This window comes from Thunnus thynnus, chromosome 21 (genome assembly GCF_963924715.1).
Source record: "Thunnus thynnus chromosome 21, fThuThy2.1, whole genome shotgun sequence".
Classification (NCBI taxonomy): domain Eukaryota; kingdom Metazoa; phylum Chordata; class Actinopteri; order Scombriformes; family Scombridae; genus Thunnus; species Thunnus thynnus.
In genome coordinates this window covers 18,408,060-18,429,242 of record NC_089537.1, presented here as the reverse complement: position 1 = coordinate 18,429,242, position 21,183 = coordinate 18,408,060, and the positions used below count along the sequence as shown (strand labels likewise).

At 39.4% G+C, this 21,183-nt stretch overlaps 1 protein-coding gene across 1 annotated transcript; it reads right to left on the bottom strand.

The window, feature by feature from the left end:
- Nucleotides 1-1,654: 1,654 nt before the first annotated feature.
- On the bottom strand, nucleotides 1,655-13,198 carry LOC137173686 (myosin-6-like). Its single transcript, XM_067578649.1, has 39 exons — nucleotides 13,180-13,198; nucleotides 13,042-13,088; nucleotides 12,528-12,739; nucleotides 12,274-12,417; nucleotides 12,026-12,182; nucleotides 11,883-11,910; nucleotides 10,598-10,703; nucleotides 10,420-10,512; nucleotides 10,134-10,197; nucleotides 9,865-9,963; nucleotides 9,666-9,769; nucleotides 9,446-9,584; nucleotides 9,195-9,313; nucleotides 8,956-9,105; nucleotides 8,668-8,838; nucleotides 8,266-8,575; nucleotides 8,089-8,162; nucleotides 7,714-7,919; nucleotides 7,490-7,613; nucleotides 7,255-7,391; nucleotides 6,911-7,166; nucleotides 6,580-6,822; nucleotides 6,321-6,497; nucleotides 6,085-6,230; nucleotides 5,896-5,986; nucleotides 5,422-5,811; nucleotides 5,010-5,136; nucleotides 4,810-4,928; nucleotides 4,523-4,719; nucleotides 4,172-4,355; nucleotides 3,874-4,039; nucleotides 3,655-3,779; nucleotides 3,233-3,541; nucleotides 2,934-3,137; nucleotides 2,554-2,850; nucleotides 2,357-2,461; nucleotides 2,162-2,257; nucleotides 1,928-2,062; nucleotides 1,655-1,777 (listed from the first exon to the last, which is right to left on the bottom strand). Exons 3-39 carry the CDS (start codon nucleotides 12,729-12,731, stop codon nucleotides 1,757-1,759), a joined length of 5,817 nt encoding a protein of 1,938 aa, XP_067434750.1. The 5' UTR covers nucleotides 12,732-12,739; nucleotides 13,042-13,088; nucleotides 13,180-13,198; the 3' UTR covers nucleotides 1,655-1,756.
- Nucleotides 13,199-21,183: the final 7,985 nt, after the last annotated feature.

Sequence of the window (21,183 nt, the reverse complement as noted above, 5' to 3'; positions counted from 1 at the left end):
CTGTCCACCTGAGTGGACATGTGAAAAACTCCTTGAAAAATGCCTAAAGGGGAATAAAAACACTTAATGCATAAAAGAGTTAAAGTCCATATTAAAGGGCTGCAATAGGCTATTTGCATGTGACATGTGACAGCAGTATTAGCTTTCACTTTACAATAAACAGCCTTTTCTGTCCTTCTCATGGGGAGTTGCAGCACTGGGTATGGTCATGGTGAGGTGATTGTTTTGTGCATGCTTGTGCTTTGCAAGGTACGTTGCAGGTGTGGTTGTTCAAAGTGAAACAAAAGAGGTTACCAGACAAGAAGAACTGCATTGGAATCTTAATATTATCAAACCTCTGAAATTATATAATAAGGTAAGTGAAAAATAGATTGGGAGTTTTGTTGTTGAGATAAAATCAGAAAACTGGTCACTTTTTTGTTTTTTTATTTTATTTATTACCTGTTTTCTGATATTCTTATGCAGTCAAACACTGCAGTAATATAATTTCAACATATAATCATTATATCTTTAGTCTGCCCTTAATCCACTGTATTACTGAGTAATTACACTATAATACTTTGTGGTATCCATAAACCTAATCCAAGTATTGGATTTATTACACAGTAAGAAATATATGATAATGTAATAATTCAGTTTGACTTTACAAATTTACTTTATTTTCACAAATTTGTTCCCCCCCATTTTTTATCCCTTCAAACCCTATTAGCCACTATACTTGACTGACTTGCTACTCCTTCAGATAAGAGATATATAAAAAAAAGAAACATGACTTCATAAAGTTACCACAAAACCTAAAGCAAATCTTTAGAGAGGAAAAATTAATCAGGATTTTTTGATTCTCCTTCTTTCCATTATTATTTGTTTTTTCGTTTATTAATCCATTCACAATAAATTAATTCCTATGATTGGAGACTTCGACCATCCAGTGGTCATCTGCTGCTTTACAGTATGTCAGACAGCACTGCCCCCTAATGGTTTCAGTAAGGAAGATAATGAAGAACAGAGGATATACAAGTGATATACAAGATAATTATTCTGATATATTTTGTTATGTCTGCTGTCACCTTTTTTATTGTCTCTTTTCATGGTATTAGAATACTAATGTATTCTGAGTAGAAAAATGATATGTAGTTTCACGTGCACCACATTTAAATCCTATGTTTGCAGTATGAGAAATAATACTAATGTAATTAACACCTCACCAGCAGGGACAGCTGATAGGCCTTTAGTCCTTTAGAGTAAAACGCTGTGAGCAACTTTTTCTAATAAGTCTTAACTGTGTTCCTATCCATGTGCAGCTGTTTTGAGCTTAAGCTTGTTGTTGGTGCTCATTCTCAGCTGTGCAGTCAGCTGCTCAAGCTACCAGCCCAGCTGTGCAGGGCATTATCTTTCAGAAACAGGGAGCAAAGGTTGAAGTTCTTCTGCCCTTGTCATATTGAAACATGAAAAGTATCTCAGATTTAATTTAGTCATGTGGCTACTGTTGTGCTGCATGAGTCTTAACTTACAGTTATTACCACACAGTGCCAGCTTCTGCTTTCTTTGTGGTGTCGGCTATATTTCGCTTTTTGGTCCGTTTAACACTTTTTGAAATCTTTGCAGGTCTTTCCAGGTTTTAATGTGTAAAATACAGGAAACATGATCATAGTGGTGCATTTCAAACTCATTTATTCTCTATTCCATGTTACATGGAGAGTAAATAAACTGAGGTACTATATTTAAAACTATATTCATGAAGATCCAGTTAGAGGCTTCACTCTTCATCGTGTGATTTCTGTACAAAGAGAAAATGTGAGATAATCAGTCATTTTATTGCTGCAAAATCATTAAAGCTAAATACTTTGCATTGCATGGCATCTCTGTGCAAGGGCGCATTAAAAAATATTATTAATTAAATTTCGCACCATTTTTCATGATTACTTACCTTAGAACCAGAGTCACGGCTCTTAGCTCTCATCTTGTTGACCTGGGACTCTGCAATGTCAGCCCTCTCCTCTGCTTCCTCAAGCTCATGCTGTACCTTGCGCAACTTGCCCAGATGTGCATTGGACTGTTCCTCCTAAAAAATCAAAATTAGTGTATAAGTGTGGCTGTAGGTCAGGGCTGATTCATAAGGCAACTATATTTTAGTGAATTAAGGTGCAGTGTTTCAGCTTACAGCCTCCTCTGCAGTCCGCTTATAGGATTTGACTTTCATTTGCAGTTTATCCACCAGGTCCTGCAGGCGGGTCATATTCTTCTTGTCCTCCTCTGTCTGTTAAATTAATACACAATATATATTTGCTTGTTAAAGAATAACCTCTCATCTTTTGGTGAATGTTTATCACAGTGTCATTGTGCTTATAGAGTATACCTGGTAGGTGAGCTCTTTGATGCGTCTCTCGTACTTCCGTATTCCTTTCACAGAGTCACTGCTTTTCCTCTGCTCCATATCCACCTCATTTTCCAACTCTCGCACCTTGAAAAGAAAAGTTACGGATGCAGCTTTTATAAGTTTGTTAGAGACTGAGAATTATGTATTGTATCTCTGTGGAAATAAGAAGTATTTACCCTGGCCTCCAGCTTCTGGACCTGCTTCTTGCCACCTTTCATGGCTATTTGCTCAGCTTCATCCAGACGGTGCTGCAGGTCTTTGATGGTTTGCTCCATATTCTTCTTCATGCGCTCCAGGTGAGCGCTGGTGTCCTGCTCCTTCTTCAGCTCCTCTGCCATCATGGCAGCATCAGTAATGGCCTTCTTTGCCTTCTCTTCAGCATTTCTGCACTCCTGCACGGCCTCCTCCACCTCATTCTGAAGCTGGCATGTGTCTCCCTCCAGCTTCTTCTTCTGGTTCAGCAGGCTGGTGTTCTGCAGAGATCATCATAGAAGATTCATTAGTATGCAATATTAACAGCATTAATAGCATATAGTGGGTACAGCTTTAGACATACCTGGGAGTGCAGCAGCTGAACTCTCTCACTGACATCCAGCAGTTCCTGCTCAGCCAGTTTACGACCTCTCTCAGTCTGCTCCACCAGAGACCTCAGCTCATCCAGTTCAGCCTGCAGCAGGTTGCTACGTCTCTCCACAATGGCGATGTTCTCTTTCAGATCATCACCGTTACGGAGAGCTTCATCCAGCTGCAGCTGGGAGTCCTGTCAAGAAAGATAATCAAATTTTTTAACTAATAAAAAGGACAAAGAAAACTATCCACAATCATGCTATCATCCACAATAAGACTCTGTACTACCTTCAGATGAGTGTGGACTCCCTTGAGCTGCTTCTGAGCCTCTGCTGCCTGCCTGTTGGCCTGGCTCAGCTGGATCTCCATCTCATTGAGATCTCCCTCCATCTTCTTCTTCAGCCTGAGAGCCTCGTTTCTGCTGCGAGTCTCAGCCTCCAGGGAGCTCTGCAGAGTGTCCAACACTCTTTGATGGTTACGTTTGGACTGCTCCATCTCCTCGTCCTTCTCTGCCAGTTTGCGCTCAATGTCAGCCTTCACCTGGTTGAACTCAAGCTGAACTCGGAGGATCTTACCTTCTTCATGCTCAAGGGAACCCTGTTAAGAAACAGCAAATCATTTGATTTCTTTTAACGCATTTTGGCTTAAATACTTTTTTTTAAAGAATCGAAAATAGGCATATATATAAGAAGACATTCAACATTTTTCACCTCAGCTTCCTCCAGAGCAGTTTGTATCTCAGCCTTCTCCTGCTCCAGCTGTTTACGGATCTTCTCCAGCTCATGGATGCTCTTCCCTCCCTCACCAAGTTGCTCAGTCAGGTCAGAAATTTCCTCTGTTTGGGCATATTCATTCATATTTTACCCTTTCTTCTCCCTATTTATGTTAAATGATAGATCGTTTAAATCGTTTTAATTTTGTATTCCTACCTTGGAGATTCTTGTTTTCTCGTTTCATGGTCTCCAGATGATCCAGAGATTCTTCATAAGAGTTCTTCAGTTTGAAGAGCTCAGTGCTGAGAGAACGAGCCTCTTTCTGGGCGCCTTCCAGCTCTGTCTGGGACTCCTCATACTTCTGCTTCCACTCAGCAAGGACCTGGTTAAATTGTACATTAAATTATGTTATAAACCTTGCAAATACCTAGAAGTCTTGATAAATTCAGACCTTTATCCTATACTAAAATATAATTATCTGGATTTTGATTCTTTTATTTTCATGTATCATTACCTTGTCAAAGTTTCTCTGTTTCTTGTCTAAGGCCGCAGCAGCAGCATTTGATCTCTCCACATCCACCATGAGATCCTCAATCTCACCCTGAAGCCTGTGTTTGGTTTTCTCCAGGGAGGAACATTTAGCGTTAGCAGCTTCAACAGCTTCCTCTGCATCCTGCAAGCGTTGGGCGAGCTTTTTCCTAACAGCAAAAAATGAAAATATCAATTAATTATCTTACAGACAAAATGGGAATATCATGGCAAGATTTCTTGCTTGTCTCAAGATGGGTCTTGTGGACGAAGGTAATATAACTTTCCTAAATCAGTGGAAGTTTAGTTCTGTTGTTATAACTGACTGTATCCTTACTTTGCTTCTTCCAGCTCCTCAGTCCTCTGGATGGCATCAGTTTCGTACTTTGTTCTCCACTGAGCCACTTCAGAGTTGGCCTTGGACATGCCGCGTTGGAGCTCAGCTTTGGCCTCCTGCTCCTCCTCAAACTGCTCTCTCAGCAAATCACAGTCATGGCGAGAGGACTGCACTGCATGAGCAAGTGCGTTCTTGGCCTGAAAGGTGATGACACAAGCTATGATGAACATATTGTCAAATTAACCCAAAGTCTAACTGGATACTGCATTTATATTCATTTAAGATACCTTGACTTCCTCCTCTAGCTGTCTCTTGAGGTCTTCAATCTGCTGAGTGTAAGACTGCTTCCCTCTGGTCAGCTGGGAGACCAAAGAGTCCTTCTCCTCCAGCTGTCTGGAAAGCTCACCTTTTGTTAAGAAAGACTGAAATGATCCTCCCATTTTAAATGTTATATATTCAATTTCAAAGATTTAAAGATGTGTCCTACCATTCTCAGTTTGAAGCTTTGCTTTCTGCATGGTAAAATCATTGATGACGCGTTGGCTTTCATCAGTTTTAGTCCTCAGTTCACTCGTTTGATCTTCAAGAGTGCGACACATTTTCTCCAGGTTTGTCTGAAAATAAAACGCATTTGCTTTGTGAGGCTTTGAGCTTAATGCTGGATTCATCATGCTAACAAGCTAACAGTGATAATGGTTAATGTGTTGATCTTTATCAGGTATAATTTTATCATCTTCACTCTCTTACTTATGTGTGTTAGCATGGTAATATTAGCTCTAAACACATTGCCATCCTATGAAGGCATCGGTAAAAATCTGCAGGAAATAGGAAACCATAGGATCAAACTAGCTTCAGCATAGCATACTTTTTAGCCTTCAGGGTTTGTTGGTCATACTCACTTTGGACTTGGAAATCTGCTCCATATTGGAGACCACGTCATCCAGCTCCAGTCTGAGCTCGCTCTTCTCTTTCTCCAGCTTCTGTTTGACTCTTTGCAGGTTGTCAATCTGCTCTCCTAGGTCAGCCACGCTGTCTGCGTTCTTCTTTCTCAGTGCAGCAGCAGTGGCTTCATGCTGCAGAGTGGCCTCTTCGAGGTCTCTGCGCATCTTCTGAAACTCAGACTCCCTCTTCTTGTTCATCTCAATCTGGGCAGCAGTGGCTCCTCCAGCCTCCTCCAGCCTCTCACTGATCTCCTCCAGCTCTCTGGACAAGTCGGCCCTCTGTTTCTCCACCTTAGCTCGGGCAGCTCGCTCTGCCTCCAGTTCTTCCTCCAGCTCTTCAATGCGGGCCTTGACGAATTGATCAGAGGATTGTAAATTTTAAGTAGGAATTCACATAATGAAGAGATAACAAGTTGCAGTTTGTGCAGCTACCTGTAACTCCTTCAGTTTTTTCTGTAGTTGAGCACCCATGGCCTGTTCGTCCTCAATCTTACTCAGTTGCTGGCTGATTTCAAAGTCTTTCCTACATTTAAATGATCAAATGGTTCACCTTAGTAATCTGTTGTTGTAGCATGATAGGTACTGTGCTTGGGATTTTCTTTCTAAAACATTTTAACCTACTTTTTGAGTTTTTCCTCCAGCTGCTGCTTGTCATTTTCCAGATCCATTACATTTTCTTGGGTCAACTTCAAGTCCCCCTCCAGTTTTCTCTTGGCTCTTTCCAGATCCATCCTCACTTTCTTCTCTTGTTCCAACGATCCTTCAAGCTAACAAACAAAACATTCCACACATTTACTCCATAACATTTGTCTCCACTACTTGAAATTTAGTCAGAAATAACATTTAAGTATACTCACATCATCGACTTGCTGCTCCAGTTTGGTTTTGGCCTTGGTCAGAGTGTTGACTTTGTCCTCCTCACTCTGCAGATCGTCCAGCGTTTGCTGATGAGCCTCCTGAAGAGCTTTCTTCTCTTTAGTCAGCTTGGCAATGATTTCATCCAAAGCTGCCATTTCTTCAGTCAGGTTTTTAACCTATAGTAAATTATTATTTAGTTAGCACACCTGTTCTGGTCAAAAATATGTTCTATCAAAACAAGTCAAAATAATTTATTACCTTGTTCTCAGTGGCATGCTTTTCTTTTTCCACTTTAGCCAGAGTCAACTCCAGATCATCAATATCTTTCTTGAGTTCTGAGCACTCGTCCTCTAGCTTCCTCTTCTTGGCAGTCAGCTCTGCATTCATTTCCTCTTCATCTTCTAGTCTCTCTGTCAGCTCTTTGGATTTGGCCTCGAGCTGGATCTTACTTTTGATCAGACCCTCACAGCGCTCCTCTGCATCAATAAGATTATCTTGTTCCTACAGATGGTCCAAAAAACAATATTGTAAATCGTTACACTAGAATAAATCTGTGTAATGTTTGGGTAAAGTGAAAGGCTTATCTTACAGATTGGACTTGGAGCTGCAGGTCGTTCTTCTCTTGGATAAGGGTGACCATTTTTTCCTCCAGCTCTTTCCTGCGGGCTTCAGATTTAGCGTAAGCCTCTTTGAGTTTTGTGAACTCCTCCTTCATGTTTGCCATCTCCTTCTCAGTCTCTGCTGTTTTCAGCAAAGGTTTGATCTTGAAGTACATCTTCATCCAGGGCCAATTCTTGACACCCATGAAGGCGCGCACATTCCACTGGATCACCAGTAAGGCATCCCTGGGAGTGATAATCAATTTATGACTAAAATGTACATTTTTGCCTCTCAATATGTGTGGATAAAATTCATCAATGACTGTATTCCAACCTGCGCTCAACAATTTTCTGGAACTCAATTCTGGCGAGTAATCCTCTGGCTCTTGATTGAATTCCAGTGATGATGAGAGCGAGACGATCATCTCTCATCTCCTCAAGAAGACCCAGCAGACCAGCTTTAAAGAACACCTTGTATTGACAGAAACTTTTTTAACTTCCCCCAAGAAAAAGGACTAATTTCATCATTCAACCCTATTCATGTTAGTTTATGTAGACACAGAACCAACCTTTGTGTGTCCCAGCCTGTACTGCTCATGGTCGATATCCAGAGAGCCCAGCAGTTTTTCTGCTGCTTTCTTGTTGTCCATGAACTGCCCCTCAGGGATAGCATTGGGATTGAGGATACGGTATCTGAAATGGGGACAAATGTACCTAATCTATGAGAACATTTTTACCACGATGCAATTCTAGATGTAGAAAGATTGTTTTATTACTTTTGCATTTAGAGTACCTTTGTTTGAAGTCTCCATACTGGATCCTGTTAGGGAATCCCTTCCTGCAGATCCTGATGCCTTCCAGCACACCGTTACAGCGCAGCTGGTGCATGACCAGAGGATTCTCCATCGCCCCAGGAGTCTTGGTCTCATTGGGGATGATGCAGCGGACAAAGTGGGGGTGAGTTGACCTGAGGTTGGTCATCAGTTTGTTCAGATTCTCCTGTAAATGTAGACAATAAATGATATGGGTTCCGTGAACCAAAAACAAGGATATAAATTTGTGTATTTTGAGCTGTGTCTCTTGTACGGTTTCACAGTTTATGTATTCTAGAGTTAATCTCTTTCCAAAAGAGGGGAATATGGATTTTAAAGACACAATTTAAATTCACCCTGTGCAGTGCAGACACGGTCTGGAAGGAAGAACCCTTCTTCTTTCCTCCCTTTCCTTTTCCACCCTCCTGGGCTGTGTGGACGTTATAGACATACACGTGTAATTGTCATTTTCTGAATAATTGATATTCTGTATAATCATGGAAAATCAATGACAATGGTCCAAGATCCTTTACCTGAATCTGCGCCAGCATACCCAGCGAACAGCATAGACAGTAACTTCAGGGTGGACTTCTGGAAGAGTCCCACCACAGTCTCATTCAGTGGATCCTTGTTCTTCTCCAGCCAGTTAGTGATGTTGTAATCAACAACACCAGCATAGTGAGCCAGGGAGAAATGAGCCTCTGGTTTCCCCTTAACAATCCTTGGCTTCTGGAAGTTGGGACTTTTACCCAGATGGTTGTCATACAGTTTGGCTTTAAATGTTTGATCGCTGGCTTTGGGGAACATGCACTCCTCTTCAAGGATGGACATGATGCCCATGGGCTAAAGGGAAATAGACATAGTATAGTATAGTATTGTATAGTATGGTAGACAATAATAGAATTTCTATGATCTGCAAGTTTGAAAACACCAACCTTCTCAATGAGTTCAATGCAGGCTGCCAAGTCCATACCAAAGTCAATGAACTCCCACACAATGCCCTCTTTCTTGTACTCCTCTTGCTCCAGCACAAACATGTGGTGGTTGAAGAACTGCTGCAGCTTCTCATTAGTGTAGTTGATGCACAGTTGCTCAAACGTGTTGAACTGTACATTGCATGAAATGTTTGAGAGAGAAGATAATAGTTTTCCTGTTTCATTGTATATTCTTTCAAAAATACAGTTGATTTTATGCAATGTGGTTATTTAATCTCTGACACTCACATCAAAGATCTCAAATCCAGCAATGTCCAGCACACCAATGAAGTACTGACGGGGTTGCTTGGTTTCCAGAGATTGGTTGATTCTCACCACCATCCACAAGAACATTTTCTCGTACACCGACTTGGACAGTGCACCAATAGAGTAGTACACCTACACAATATTGCATAAAGTAGTTTAGTTTAACATTTATTTTCTAAACACCCAAAAGCTTTAAATGCAGCACTGCTTTTCAAACTCACCTGCTGCACACTCTGACCCTTGGTGACCCACTCATTGCCTACTTTCACTCTTGGGTGACACAGGCCTTTGATGAGGTCAGCAGAATTCAAGCCCATCAGATATGCAACTTTGTCCGTATCTGTAGAAGGATTTTGTTTAGAGGAAGAATTTACTATATTGTTTTGTGGTAAACAGGCATGATTTGGTGACACTCACACTCTTTTTAAGAAAATCTTAAGAAAGAAAGTCTTTTATTGTCCTAATTCTTTACCCTCTGTGCCATCAGGCTCTGCCTGCTCCTCCCTCTGCTTCTGTTTGAACTTCATGTTTCCAAAATGCATGATGGCACCAGTCAACTTGTAAATGCCATTCTTCTCCTCTTGGATGAAGCCCAGGACATCAAAAGCTTCCTTAAATGACCAAATTAAAATTGAGTTAATCATGCAAATATATGCATGGAGAAATTTTAACAACCACTCTGTTTAACGTACATCAGTAGCCATCAGCTCTTCACCATCATTGATGGAAGCTACAGTTGTCTCTCCTTGGGAGATGTAGCTGTAGTCATAGGGGTTGTTCGTGATTAACAGCATTTCTGTCCAAAAAAAAAAAAAACAGTACAGAGATTCAGTATGTGTCTACAGTGTTTCTTCGGGGTCAAATATATTCTATGTTTTGATCAGCACCCACCCAGCAGCTCTGGTTTCTGTTGGGACAGAATCTGATAGAAGATGTGGTAGTCTCTCTCAGCCTTGAGCTGATAAGTGACACGAGACTTCTCCAGCAGATCTGAAAATCATCACCACATTTTGACTATAAGTACTTTATCATACAGCCTCTCAGGTGCTTTGTTAAAACACAGTAACCTGCCGACCTTGGGTTAATGAATAAGTCATGAAGTGGTGTGTGAATATTTCTCATGACCTACAGTATAGAAGTATATGTCACAAACTACTTACATGTCTCAATATCAGCAGAGGCCAATTTTCCACTCACCCCAAAGTGGATTCGAATGAATTTACCCTTTGAGAGACAAGAAAAGGACAATTATATTGAATCATTAACTGCTACTTTAAAATAATATCTCTGCTGTTATAGTGCCCCAAATACCCTAATTTCATCCAAACTCACTGTTTATGTTTTGAAATTCAACTGTGAACTGTGCTGTGATTCAAGAGTAACATCAGGGGTGTTACTGAGCACAGTAGCCAAATCAAAGTGTTCATCTTTAACAGGGACACTTACAAATCTGGAGGAGTTGTCATTTCTGATGGTCTTGGCATTTCCAAAAGCCTCCAGAGCAGGGTTAGCCTGGATGATTTGATCCTCCAGGGTGCCCTGTGGATTTAATGGATGCAAAATATAAGCCCAAAAATTAAAAATGCCATTTATAATATTTATTATAATATACACATAATCCAACCTTTTTCTCCTGAGAAGCATCCTTCTTGCCAGCAACAGCTGCAATGCTGGCAAAGTACTGGATGACTCTCTTGGTGTTCACAGTCTTTCCTGCTCCAGATTCTCCGCTGGGGATGAAAACCACTGAACATGTAAACTGAATAACAAGACATTTCGTGACCTTAGAATTATAAGGTTCTATCTGACATTTTTGGCAAAAATTAGTTATTCACATGGAACTATTCTTTGACAAGTTATTAACATTTTGTGTAGTTTTATTTTTTGTTTTCTCCATTATTGGGCCTAAAATTTGAGAAAAGAAAAGGTTTGATCTCAAAAATCATTCTCAAACTTGGTGCTTCAAGGTTCCATCTGTAAAGCACCAATCAGTGCTCGGAAGGTAGTGTGGAGGACCAATCAGGTTTCGCCTCTTTACCACGTTACCTCACTGCTATGTGACTGGGGTTAAAGGAGCTGAGAAGATTATGAAATGTTGCTCAGTCTTACGTTTTAAGACCTCCAAATTGATCATTTTATCAAAATAATTATGTATGAGCTGATGCAAACATCAACAGAGTTGAGTTTTTTGTGTCTGTTTAACATTATAATTTGAGTCCTGCAGCAAACACAGTAATAACAGTAAGTTAAAATAAGTAAATTTGGGAGCAGAAAAAGACAAGAAAGGTACTGAAATGAAGAACTAGAGCAAGGAGAAGAAATAGCAAATGAATGGAGGAACATTTTAAATTATTTTTTCTTATTGTCTTGAATTTTGTTGTTGGTAAAACTGTATGAACTGTATTATCAGTTAAGATCTGTCAGGAAAAAACCCAATGTAGTTGTGTCCAAATTTAAAACATGCAGCTAAATTGTTGTCTGTGCCCAAATATTGTAAATCATAACTCTCCTCAGTAGTTCATACATTGTTTTTGGGTATTAAAACAAAGTAACACTAATCTGTCTACTTTTTTTGGGATCATCCCTTTCTATGACGCCTCAGCAGATAGAAACTTATAATCCCAAACAAAAAATGAGTTCTCAGTTAGAAGGTTCTATCTGAAAATCACCTGATCATAAAAAAACTCATTTAAAAATGTGATAGGATTTTGATATTAAAGTACATTAAAGGTGTTATTTTGACTAATAAAAGAGAACTGTACTGTATGTCAGTTTTGCTAACTAGGAGGTCAAAACTTTAAACCTCAATAACTCAAAACCACTCAAAATTCAGATTGAACCTCATAATCAATTTGTAAAATCAGTGCTCTTCAGAAAAGAAACAGATATGATTTCTATGAATTACTTACGTAATAAGGATAGACTGGTTTTCTCTGTCTGCAAGATTTAAGACAATGTTCAGTGTCAGGGCGATATTTCTTTGAACATTTGCATGGTGTCAGAGAGAACAGTACAGTTTCCAAATGCAAAGTGGACATTGAGGTGAACATACCTGCCAGCATGTACTGGTAGGCGTTGTCAGAGATGGAGTAGATGTGAGGAGGAGCTTCAGTCCTCTTCTTTCCTCTGTAGGCATTGACCACTGACTGATCGTACACTGGCAGCCACTTGTAGGGGTTGACAGTCACACAGAACAGCCCTGAGTAGGTCTGTGGACAAAGACACATAAAAGTTGTCCTTGTTAATGGTAATAAGGTTTCTGACACTGGAGATGTCAGAAGATTTGTGGTCATTACTCACGTAGATCATCCATGCTGCATAACGCTCTTTGAGGTTAAACAGCACAGCAGGTTCATGGAGGAAGGTGAACATCGCCATGTCCTCAATTTTATCAAACTTTGGCGGGTTCTGAGGGTGGATGTCTTCCTCCTTATGGGTTGTAGTCTGTAAGGGTTTAAAACAGGAAAGTCAGATAAGTATAAGCTAATCACTTTGTTTGCTGTGACATCACTACCTTCCCTTCACTACACAGTACATGTAGTTGTCTGACTTACTTTCCCAAACTCAGTCTCAACGGTGACTTTGCCGCCATCCCTGCTGGTGATTGTGGCTTTAACGTACTCCACCTCAGGGTCGGGTACAAAACACATCCTCTTCATGTCGAAGGGTCGAGTCTGGGCCTCCAGCCGCTCCTTGTCTGTCTTTCTCAGATAGGTAGCGGCTGACCCAAACTCCGCCATTATGGCATCACCCGACATCTTGAAAGCTGTGAACCAAAGATGTGGATTTTCATTACATGGTAGGAGTGGCACTTGTATTGCTTAATAGGGAATATGTTGTAAGTTTATGATTTAATGTATTTCTATACATAGAAAATATATATGGAAATATATGGAACATTACAAGAATTATTGTAGTTAAGTAACTGGAGTCTCCTATAAACTATTGTAACCACTACTTTACAATGCATATCAGCTTTCTTTGATTTTTTGAAATATAATTAAGTAAGCTTATATTCTCACAGAGGTTAATTTTGTTATAAAAAACGAACAGGATGGAGATAATTACCTTTTTACTCTTCCTCTCCCCGCAGATTGATTTGATGTTGTGGGTCTCTGATAGAAGACAGAAAGGACAAAAAGCTAACTAGCTTTGTCTCTAGTACACAATGTGACAGTTAGATGCATAAAATGAATGTGTACTTACGTGCAGGTGTTGTGTGCCAGTCTTCACTCCTCTGTCTGAACCCCTTTTTATACAGATCCAGTAGGCAGTGCCTCGACACACAGTCTCCCTATATGGAAAGAGCAAGAAAACAAAGGACGCTAATCAAAAAAAGTAACATCTGTATTTGGAGATAAAGGTGTGGACAATAAAAAGTCCCATATAACCATTGGCCATTGCAATTGAAGTTTATGAGCTGGTCTTAGATCAGCATCTATTTTAGTGTTCTCCTTCAAGTGACTAAAAAGGCATCAAATTATAAGAATATTTTATAATTTATAACAATAAGATAATATTATATAATTAATATGTCTAGCTTATTTTGGTCATATGAAATAATAAAAAACTTTATTTATATAGCAGCTTCATACACAAAATGCAACTGAAAGTGATTAATGAATTAAAAAGGGACAGTTAAAATATAAAATGTATATATATACATATATATAAAGAGGAGGGAAGCAAAATGATGAACAGTAAAAAGAAAAAAAAGCATTTTGTTGTCAGACAATGTGTAGGTGGATCTATTTTAGAAAGGATTTTTTTAATTAACTTAAAAAACATAAAACATAAAAGGTTTGAGTCACTTTCATCACTTTAAATATTTTATAGCCTGGTGATCACTAATATGGTCTGTCACCACAACTGAAAGCACTGTCTGTATGTCTACAGACAATAGTGTTGTCTGCTATTATCCTGGAGGACAAAGATAAACTTGTGAATTTTTTACTTGGATTCCTTCTTCTGGTCCTTGTTTGCCTCTCAGTGGACCTCAGCTGACCTTCTCCCATTTATAATAAAAGATGGCGTGTGACAGCTGCCTGCTTTCAAAGGTTTCAGCGCCCATATGATCAGTAAATACATTTAGCTCATACAGACTTCTCACCTCCTGCATGTACACATATTAATGGTAGCGGGTCAGTGCCTCTAATAGCTGTCGAGTTAACAGAGGAGACCTGTAAACAACGTGTTTATTGAGTGGACCACCTGAAGACCCCCTCAAGAAGCACACGAGCCCTTTTGACTTTAACAACTTCACACGTTTGCCGTGACCTTGTGGGTCTTGACAGTCAGTTGTCTGCATTCAGCGTACCATTCCTCAGCACATCAAGGGCGGTGCTGAGGCATTCCCAGCTGTCTTGTGTCCTTCTGCCGTCAACACTTGTGATGGAGCTTCATTGTCTTTCCTACATGCAACAGGGATCCTGGTGTGCTGTTGTAGCAATTCAACAGCTATGGAGGATAGACCAAAAGACATATTTTGGGTCATAGATGTATTTTTGTGAGTGTGTATGTCATCTTTGCAGAGTTTAAAAAGCTATATTAGATAAAAGTCAATATTCTTTTCATTAATGATTAAGAATTTGGTTAGATGATCAGTTTATTCATCACCGCCTGTGAAAACAGTTGTTTAATGTCTCATGGAAGCTTTGAGGGAGATCTTAGTTTGACATTTTGGGTAATAATGTACAATTATTTGCTTACTTGTCAAGAGTTAGATGAGAAGATTGATACAATTTTCATGTCTGTCCATTAAATATGAAGCAACTGCCAGCAGCCAATTAGCTTAGCTTATTTCTCCAACTGTTGAACTGTCACTTTAAGGAAAGATGCCATTGAGTTTTAGTATAGGAAATGTCAGATCCCATGTCTTTGGAGCTTGACCCATAAGGACAAAAAGTCAGGATATCTCAGCCTCTTTCTCACGGATTCTGGGCATTACTGTTATCCATGCTAACAGCGTGGTTCTAGGGATGGCCATGCCAGTCTGTCGATTACTCAGTCTGCACTTTGATCCAGATGGAAATATCTCAACAGCTATTGGATAGATTGCCATCAAATTTGGTCTCCAGGGGATGAATCCAACTAACTTTAGTGATCCTCTAACATTTCCTCTAGCACCACCAGGAGGTTTGTGGTCCTGAGTAAAATATCTTGATGACTACCACATGGATTGCCGTAACATTTACTACATATATTCATGTTCTCTAGAAAATACATTCTGCTGACTGAAGTGATCCTCTGAGTTTTCTCTGTAGCGCCACCAGCAGGTAAAACTTTTCATTTATGCTGTGATACATCTCAAAATATCCTTGTTGGACTGACACCAATGTTTGTATAGTTATTCATGTTTCCCAGGCAATGTATTGAAGTGACTTTGGTGATCCCCTCATTACTAGATGGATTGCCATGAAATTTGGTACATTCATGGTCCCCAGAGGATGAATGGTAAAAAAAAACTTTGACCCCCTGATCAAATTTAGGTACATCATCAAGTCAAAATTTCAGTTTTGACCGATACTTTGGTTTATGACCAACTTGAAATACTTGCAAAACATTCCCATCAGCCTCAGCTGTATTTGTGTTTAGTGCTAATTAGCAAATGTTAGCATGCTAAAACTAGGATTACACCTGCTAAATAACAACTTGCTTGCACTATTTTTGAGCATGCTGATGTGAGTATGTTTTAAGTGGACACAAAAAACATTTTTTATAATTTAATTACTAACTACTAACTAATACAATAACACTTGGATGTATTATATCTGCTACCTATAGTCTCTGTTCTGCATCTCCTCTTCTATTTATAGACTCCCAGTGGAAGTCAGCCAAAAGGTACCCCAACACAATGTCTTGAAAACAAACCACAGCGGACTGAGAGGTGTTTATGGCACATTGTTTCCTTGCTTTTGTCCTTGAGCTCAGAGATAACCACATGACGTTCATAGAGCCACTACAAATGTCTTTGGCACACTGAGATGGACCGCAAAGCCACCGTGACACATTATATCAAACTTAGACTTCAGTGAAATGCATGGCTGCCAATCCTCACACTTACTGGCTCTGGCTCACACTCACACACTCCTCAAGCCCGCCTCACACCAAATATGAAACTGCAGTCACAAAACAACACGGCTTCTTCAGTAGATACAGGAATATCGGATTCCTCTCAGGAGAAGCTTTGGTGGCAGACGGTTCTGACCATCGAAAAATAGTTTGACTAAAAGAAATAGATGTTTTGTGATCACTTACTGAAAATGTTTTCCTTCTATTTCCATAATAGGCCACAATTATTTTTAAAAACAAGTCACCAGTCCTAAGTGCTTGCAAGTTTCCACTACTTTAATATGCCTTTTGTTTCCGTGTAATGCTGTTGAGAGGATATAAGGATGAAAGTAGAGTGTGAACATCATCATGGTTGCAGCTGTTGCTTAGCATGGCGAGGTCATCACCGTATATGCTGGCACTAAAACTAACTGCCACTTCATATTGTAACTCCACACTCCATCTTGTTGGCCAGGCATTGTTTCCTTCTGTTTACCCTTCAGGACAAAGATAACCCTGTGAAATTGTTTTGAGATTCCTTCTACTGAGCTTAAGCGAAAGTAAGCTCTCCACACTTGCCGGCTTGTCATTTGTCCTCTTCAGTAGTATGGCCAGTCTCTGTTTTATTATCTTCTGTCTAAATGTGAGCTAACACAGTATTTATGAACCGGGGTTAATTACATTTTCCTCTGTCAAGGGTCATATGAGGCCAAATTACCCGTCACAAGTCTAATTGTATAAAGTAAATGTACAGATGGCCGTGAGGTGATAATTTGAGAAAGGGGATTCTTAACAACGTGTGAACTCCTCCAAGACCTTTGCACAGATGAACAGATCTGAGGATCCTCCACCTTCAACCTCGTGTGGCCATGCCATCTTCATTTAGTCTCAAAGGTGAAACACACTGATCCTCGTCAACAGCTCTTAAGTGAGCTGTCTTGAGTTATTGCTGTTGTTAATTTGGATTTTGTTCTTGAGCTTATCTAAACCTCATGTAAACCAGCATCGTGTGTCTCCAGAACACATGATCCTCTCTGTTTAGACCCTGTTTTTCCAGTAATATCGATATACAGTAGAAGCCATTCAATAACCTTAAAATGTAATTCAAAGACAAAGAAATGAGGAGGCAAAGAGAGGGATTTTACAGTCCTATAAGAATAATTTGTGTGGTAGAGAAAAAAATCTAAAGATAGAAATAATATTAAAATCCAATTTATCTTGATATATTTGTTTTTTGGGGGGAAGTGATTAAATTGTTGGAATTTACAAATGTCTACAGTCACCACAAGGATCGTACCAGCTGTCAACAGTATTCTGCACCATTCAAAGTGTAAGGCCGTCTACAAAGTGCTAATGTATCTCAGACATAGTTAGAGATGGCATCTTCTCCTCTAAGACCTTTGAATTGCATAACAAGACCCTTTCAACACTCTACGCTCCACACTCCCCAACCTTGAGTAGTCAGATCATCATTCCCATATATCTTATCCTGTCTGCAGTCTCAGCTGTCCTGCACTGTTGTTTGAAGGGTTAGCTTTTGATGTTGTCTTGCTCTCCTGTCATTCCTTGTGTCAGTCACCTGATGCTTCTGCTCACTGCATGTAACAACCCCTAATAGTTTTCAGACTTCTTCTTCAGATAAAAAGACCACACCTTGCTTAATTAAATGGTTTATTAGAAAATGTGAAGCACACACAAGTGGATTGGTTGAAAGAGGAACGAACAGGAGAGCGGGTGATATCAGAGAGCTGGAAAAGAAGAGAGAGAGTGGTGGGTGTAGAAAATGGTAGAGTTGGTGGAGGATGTGGAGGTGGATGTTGCACAAACAGTCGAACAAGTGAGCTTGAATGGCCTGGTGTATCTACACTATATACAGTAGTTATAGGCAGGAGTTTCTAGATTACACTGATTTGTTGCCTTAACTCCTGAATTTATATTGCCCATTTATGTGAACTGAAATACAAAAATTACAGTAATATGCTCTGTATACTTCCATTTTAAACTGAAATTATTGTTAAACAGCAAAACAAAGAGTCCACAGCCAAACTAGTGGCTCTGTGAGACTGTACTTATGCTCAGTGGTGCTTTGAGTTAAATGCTGATGTCAGCATGCTAACATGCAATAATGCTAGTATGTTATTGTTGCTAGCATGTTGCTGTTTAGCAGATATGTTACCATGTTCACCATCTTAGTTGAGCAAGTTTGCATGCTAATATTTGCTAATTTCTGTCATTAGTTTTGCAAGTATTTGAACATAAATCAAAGTATTAGGCAAATTAAAATTCTGACCTGATGGTGGGACTCAATGAAAAGTCAGGAAATGTTGTAATTCATTGTGGCCAATTTCATGGTGATCCATGTGGTGATGGATCCCCATGTTTCAGATCTGTGAAACCTTTATTCTATTTGTGGAAGCTGAAAAAAAGGCGGTTTTACTAATATTTCTCCATCCATTTGGGGGAATTCTGTTCTCTTGCTGTCACTGGAACTGATGGAGTAGACTAGGAGGTGTTTTAGAGACAAGGTTGGGCCCACCACTGTGGCCTTGTTGTCCCAGAAAAGGAGGCAGGACTGACTAATTATTAAGATTTGAGGTTATTTAATTCATACTAATTCAGGCCATTGTCTCTGGTGAGGAGCAGCCCCACTTTACTTTTGAGGAATAATCATCTTTGATGATGACATCCAGCTGGACAGGATCGTGAAATACCTGTCAGATCTCCTCGACAGCTGTGACACCCTCTCTGCTGAAGTCTTCACCAGGATGTCGTCTGACAGGATCAAATACATCCTAAATATGATGCTGTCAGAGGTACAGTAGGTCAACAGCAGTTTCAACTTATATCCATGAACAGACATTTTTTTCTATTTCTTAAGTATAGCAGAGAAACAAATTATTGGTGATTAAGATTAAAGATTAAATCTGGTAGATATGTGTTTTATATTTTTTCTGTTCTATTAATTTACATATTTGTAAATTTTAAGTAAATTTTTTAAAAGTATCTTTACTTTGAAGAAAAAATACTCCACCAAAACAATAACAACAGTCTATATTAGATATCTTAGTATCAATATTGACACTAACTTGTCATAAGCTTTTTTTCTCACTTTCACACTACTTAAAAGTAGAAAAGAAGGTTGGTCCTGCCTGGTACATGGCATACACTAAACAATTTGATGCACTAAATCTGTATTGTCAGTGTATTTCCTATAGGGAACAGAAAGGATATAAAATGACAAAATTGTGAGGTGTAGATGGAAAGGAGGGACAGAGGAAAAAAGGAAGAGGAAAAAGAAGGAAGGACAGGGAGAGAGAGAAAGGCAGAGAAGTAAACAGGAAAAGCACAGAGAACTGGTGGGAAAAAAATAAAGAAATTAGAAGGAAAAGGGAAGTAGAAAATTAAAAGGAAAATGACAGCTATAGAACAGTAGGGACAGGATGGAAACTATGCATATCACTATGAGTGACAGAAGCGCAGGAATAGGGAAAAGAGGATGTAGAAAGAAGGAAGGAAAAAATAAGGAAAAAGTAAAGAAAGTAAGATAGACAGAAATGTAAGAGAGCCAGACAGTAAGATTGAAGAAAATTGAGACAAAAGAGGAACATGCTAATGACAGTAGGTTGGAAAGGAGCAAGAGGATAGCAGGAAGAAACAAAGACAAATTAACATATGGAGGTTTTAGTAGTAGTTAAAGGGCTCCATAGTAGGTACTTGAAACAAAAGTAATAGTAGCAGTTATATTAGGAATGCAACCAAAGGTTGCAGCAGTGCTTTCAATAGTGACTGTAAAAGGATGGGAAAATGAGAAATACTGCCTTTGACCCAAAAGCAGACTGACAGAGAGAAAAAAGCACAAAAACACAGGAGCATTAAAAACAGAGTTTACTTCATCAGCAGGCATAACACAGGACACCAAAACGTTAAACAGGAAAAGGGTTAAGGCAGGCAGGAAAAAGCTAAAAAGCTATAGTTAGCATAGTTCAAAATCACAGTTGCAAGCACACAGGCAGATTCAGGCAAAATAAACAAGCTGCAACACTGCGACTAGGAGACACGATACACAGTGTGGCAAATGAGGTCAGATGACTGACAAAGGTAGGAACACAATGAGGACAACTGGAGAAGAAGAGCAGGCTCTTAAATGAGGACAGATGTTATCAGTCAGATGAACAAGATGAATTAAATGATCAATCAAATGTTGATAATTGTGACAAAGTATTGACAGAAAGCTTTTCATAACATGTCTTCATATATAGATCAAATGAAGAAGAGGAAGGAAAATAACACTGGCAGAAGCAGTGAGAGAGGTTGACCATGGCCAGTAAGAGGAAATCTATCAATCTATGAAGATGTTTTGATTTTTTTTTTAAAAGGTAAAAGAACTTTTCTACTTTTCTACTTGAAGTGAGACTGACAAGATCTTCATGGGGATCAGGAAAAAAACTGAGAGACGTGGACTACTATATTGAATTTCAACCAACAAAGGCCATGCTGTGGCAATACTGGAAAACAGTAACACTGCTATTTTTCACATTTTCACAACTGAATAAAGGTTTCAAAAATCTGAAACTGTGTCTTAAAGAATCTTTAGCCACTCTGTGGATATTCTGGTCCAGATTTGACCAGTCAAAGTACAGTGGTTTTTATCTAATGTGATCTGGAAGGAAAAAAAGCTGTGAAATTACTCCCTTTTCAGTTTTCACAAATAGAATAAAGGTTTCCCAAATCTGAAACTGTATAATATCTACCAGATTTAATCTTTAATCTTAACCACCAATAATTTATTTCTCTACTATTATTAAGAAATAGAAAAAAATTTCTGTTCATGGATATAAGTTGAAACTGCTGTTGACCTACTGTACCTCTGACAGCATCATATTTAGGATGTATTTGATCCTGTCAGACGACATCCTGGTGAAGACTTCAGCAGAGAGGGTGTCACAGCTGTCGAGGAGATCTGACAGGTATTTCACGATCCTGTCCAGCTGGATGTCATCATCAAAGATGATTGTTCCTCAAAAGTAAAGTGGGGCTGCTCCTCACCAGAGACAAAGGCCTGAATTAGTATGAATTAAATAACCTCAAATCTTAATAATTAGTCAGTCCTGCCTCCTTTTCTGGGACAACAAGGCCACAGTGGTGGGCCCAACCTTGTCT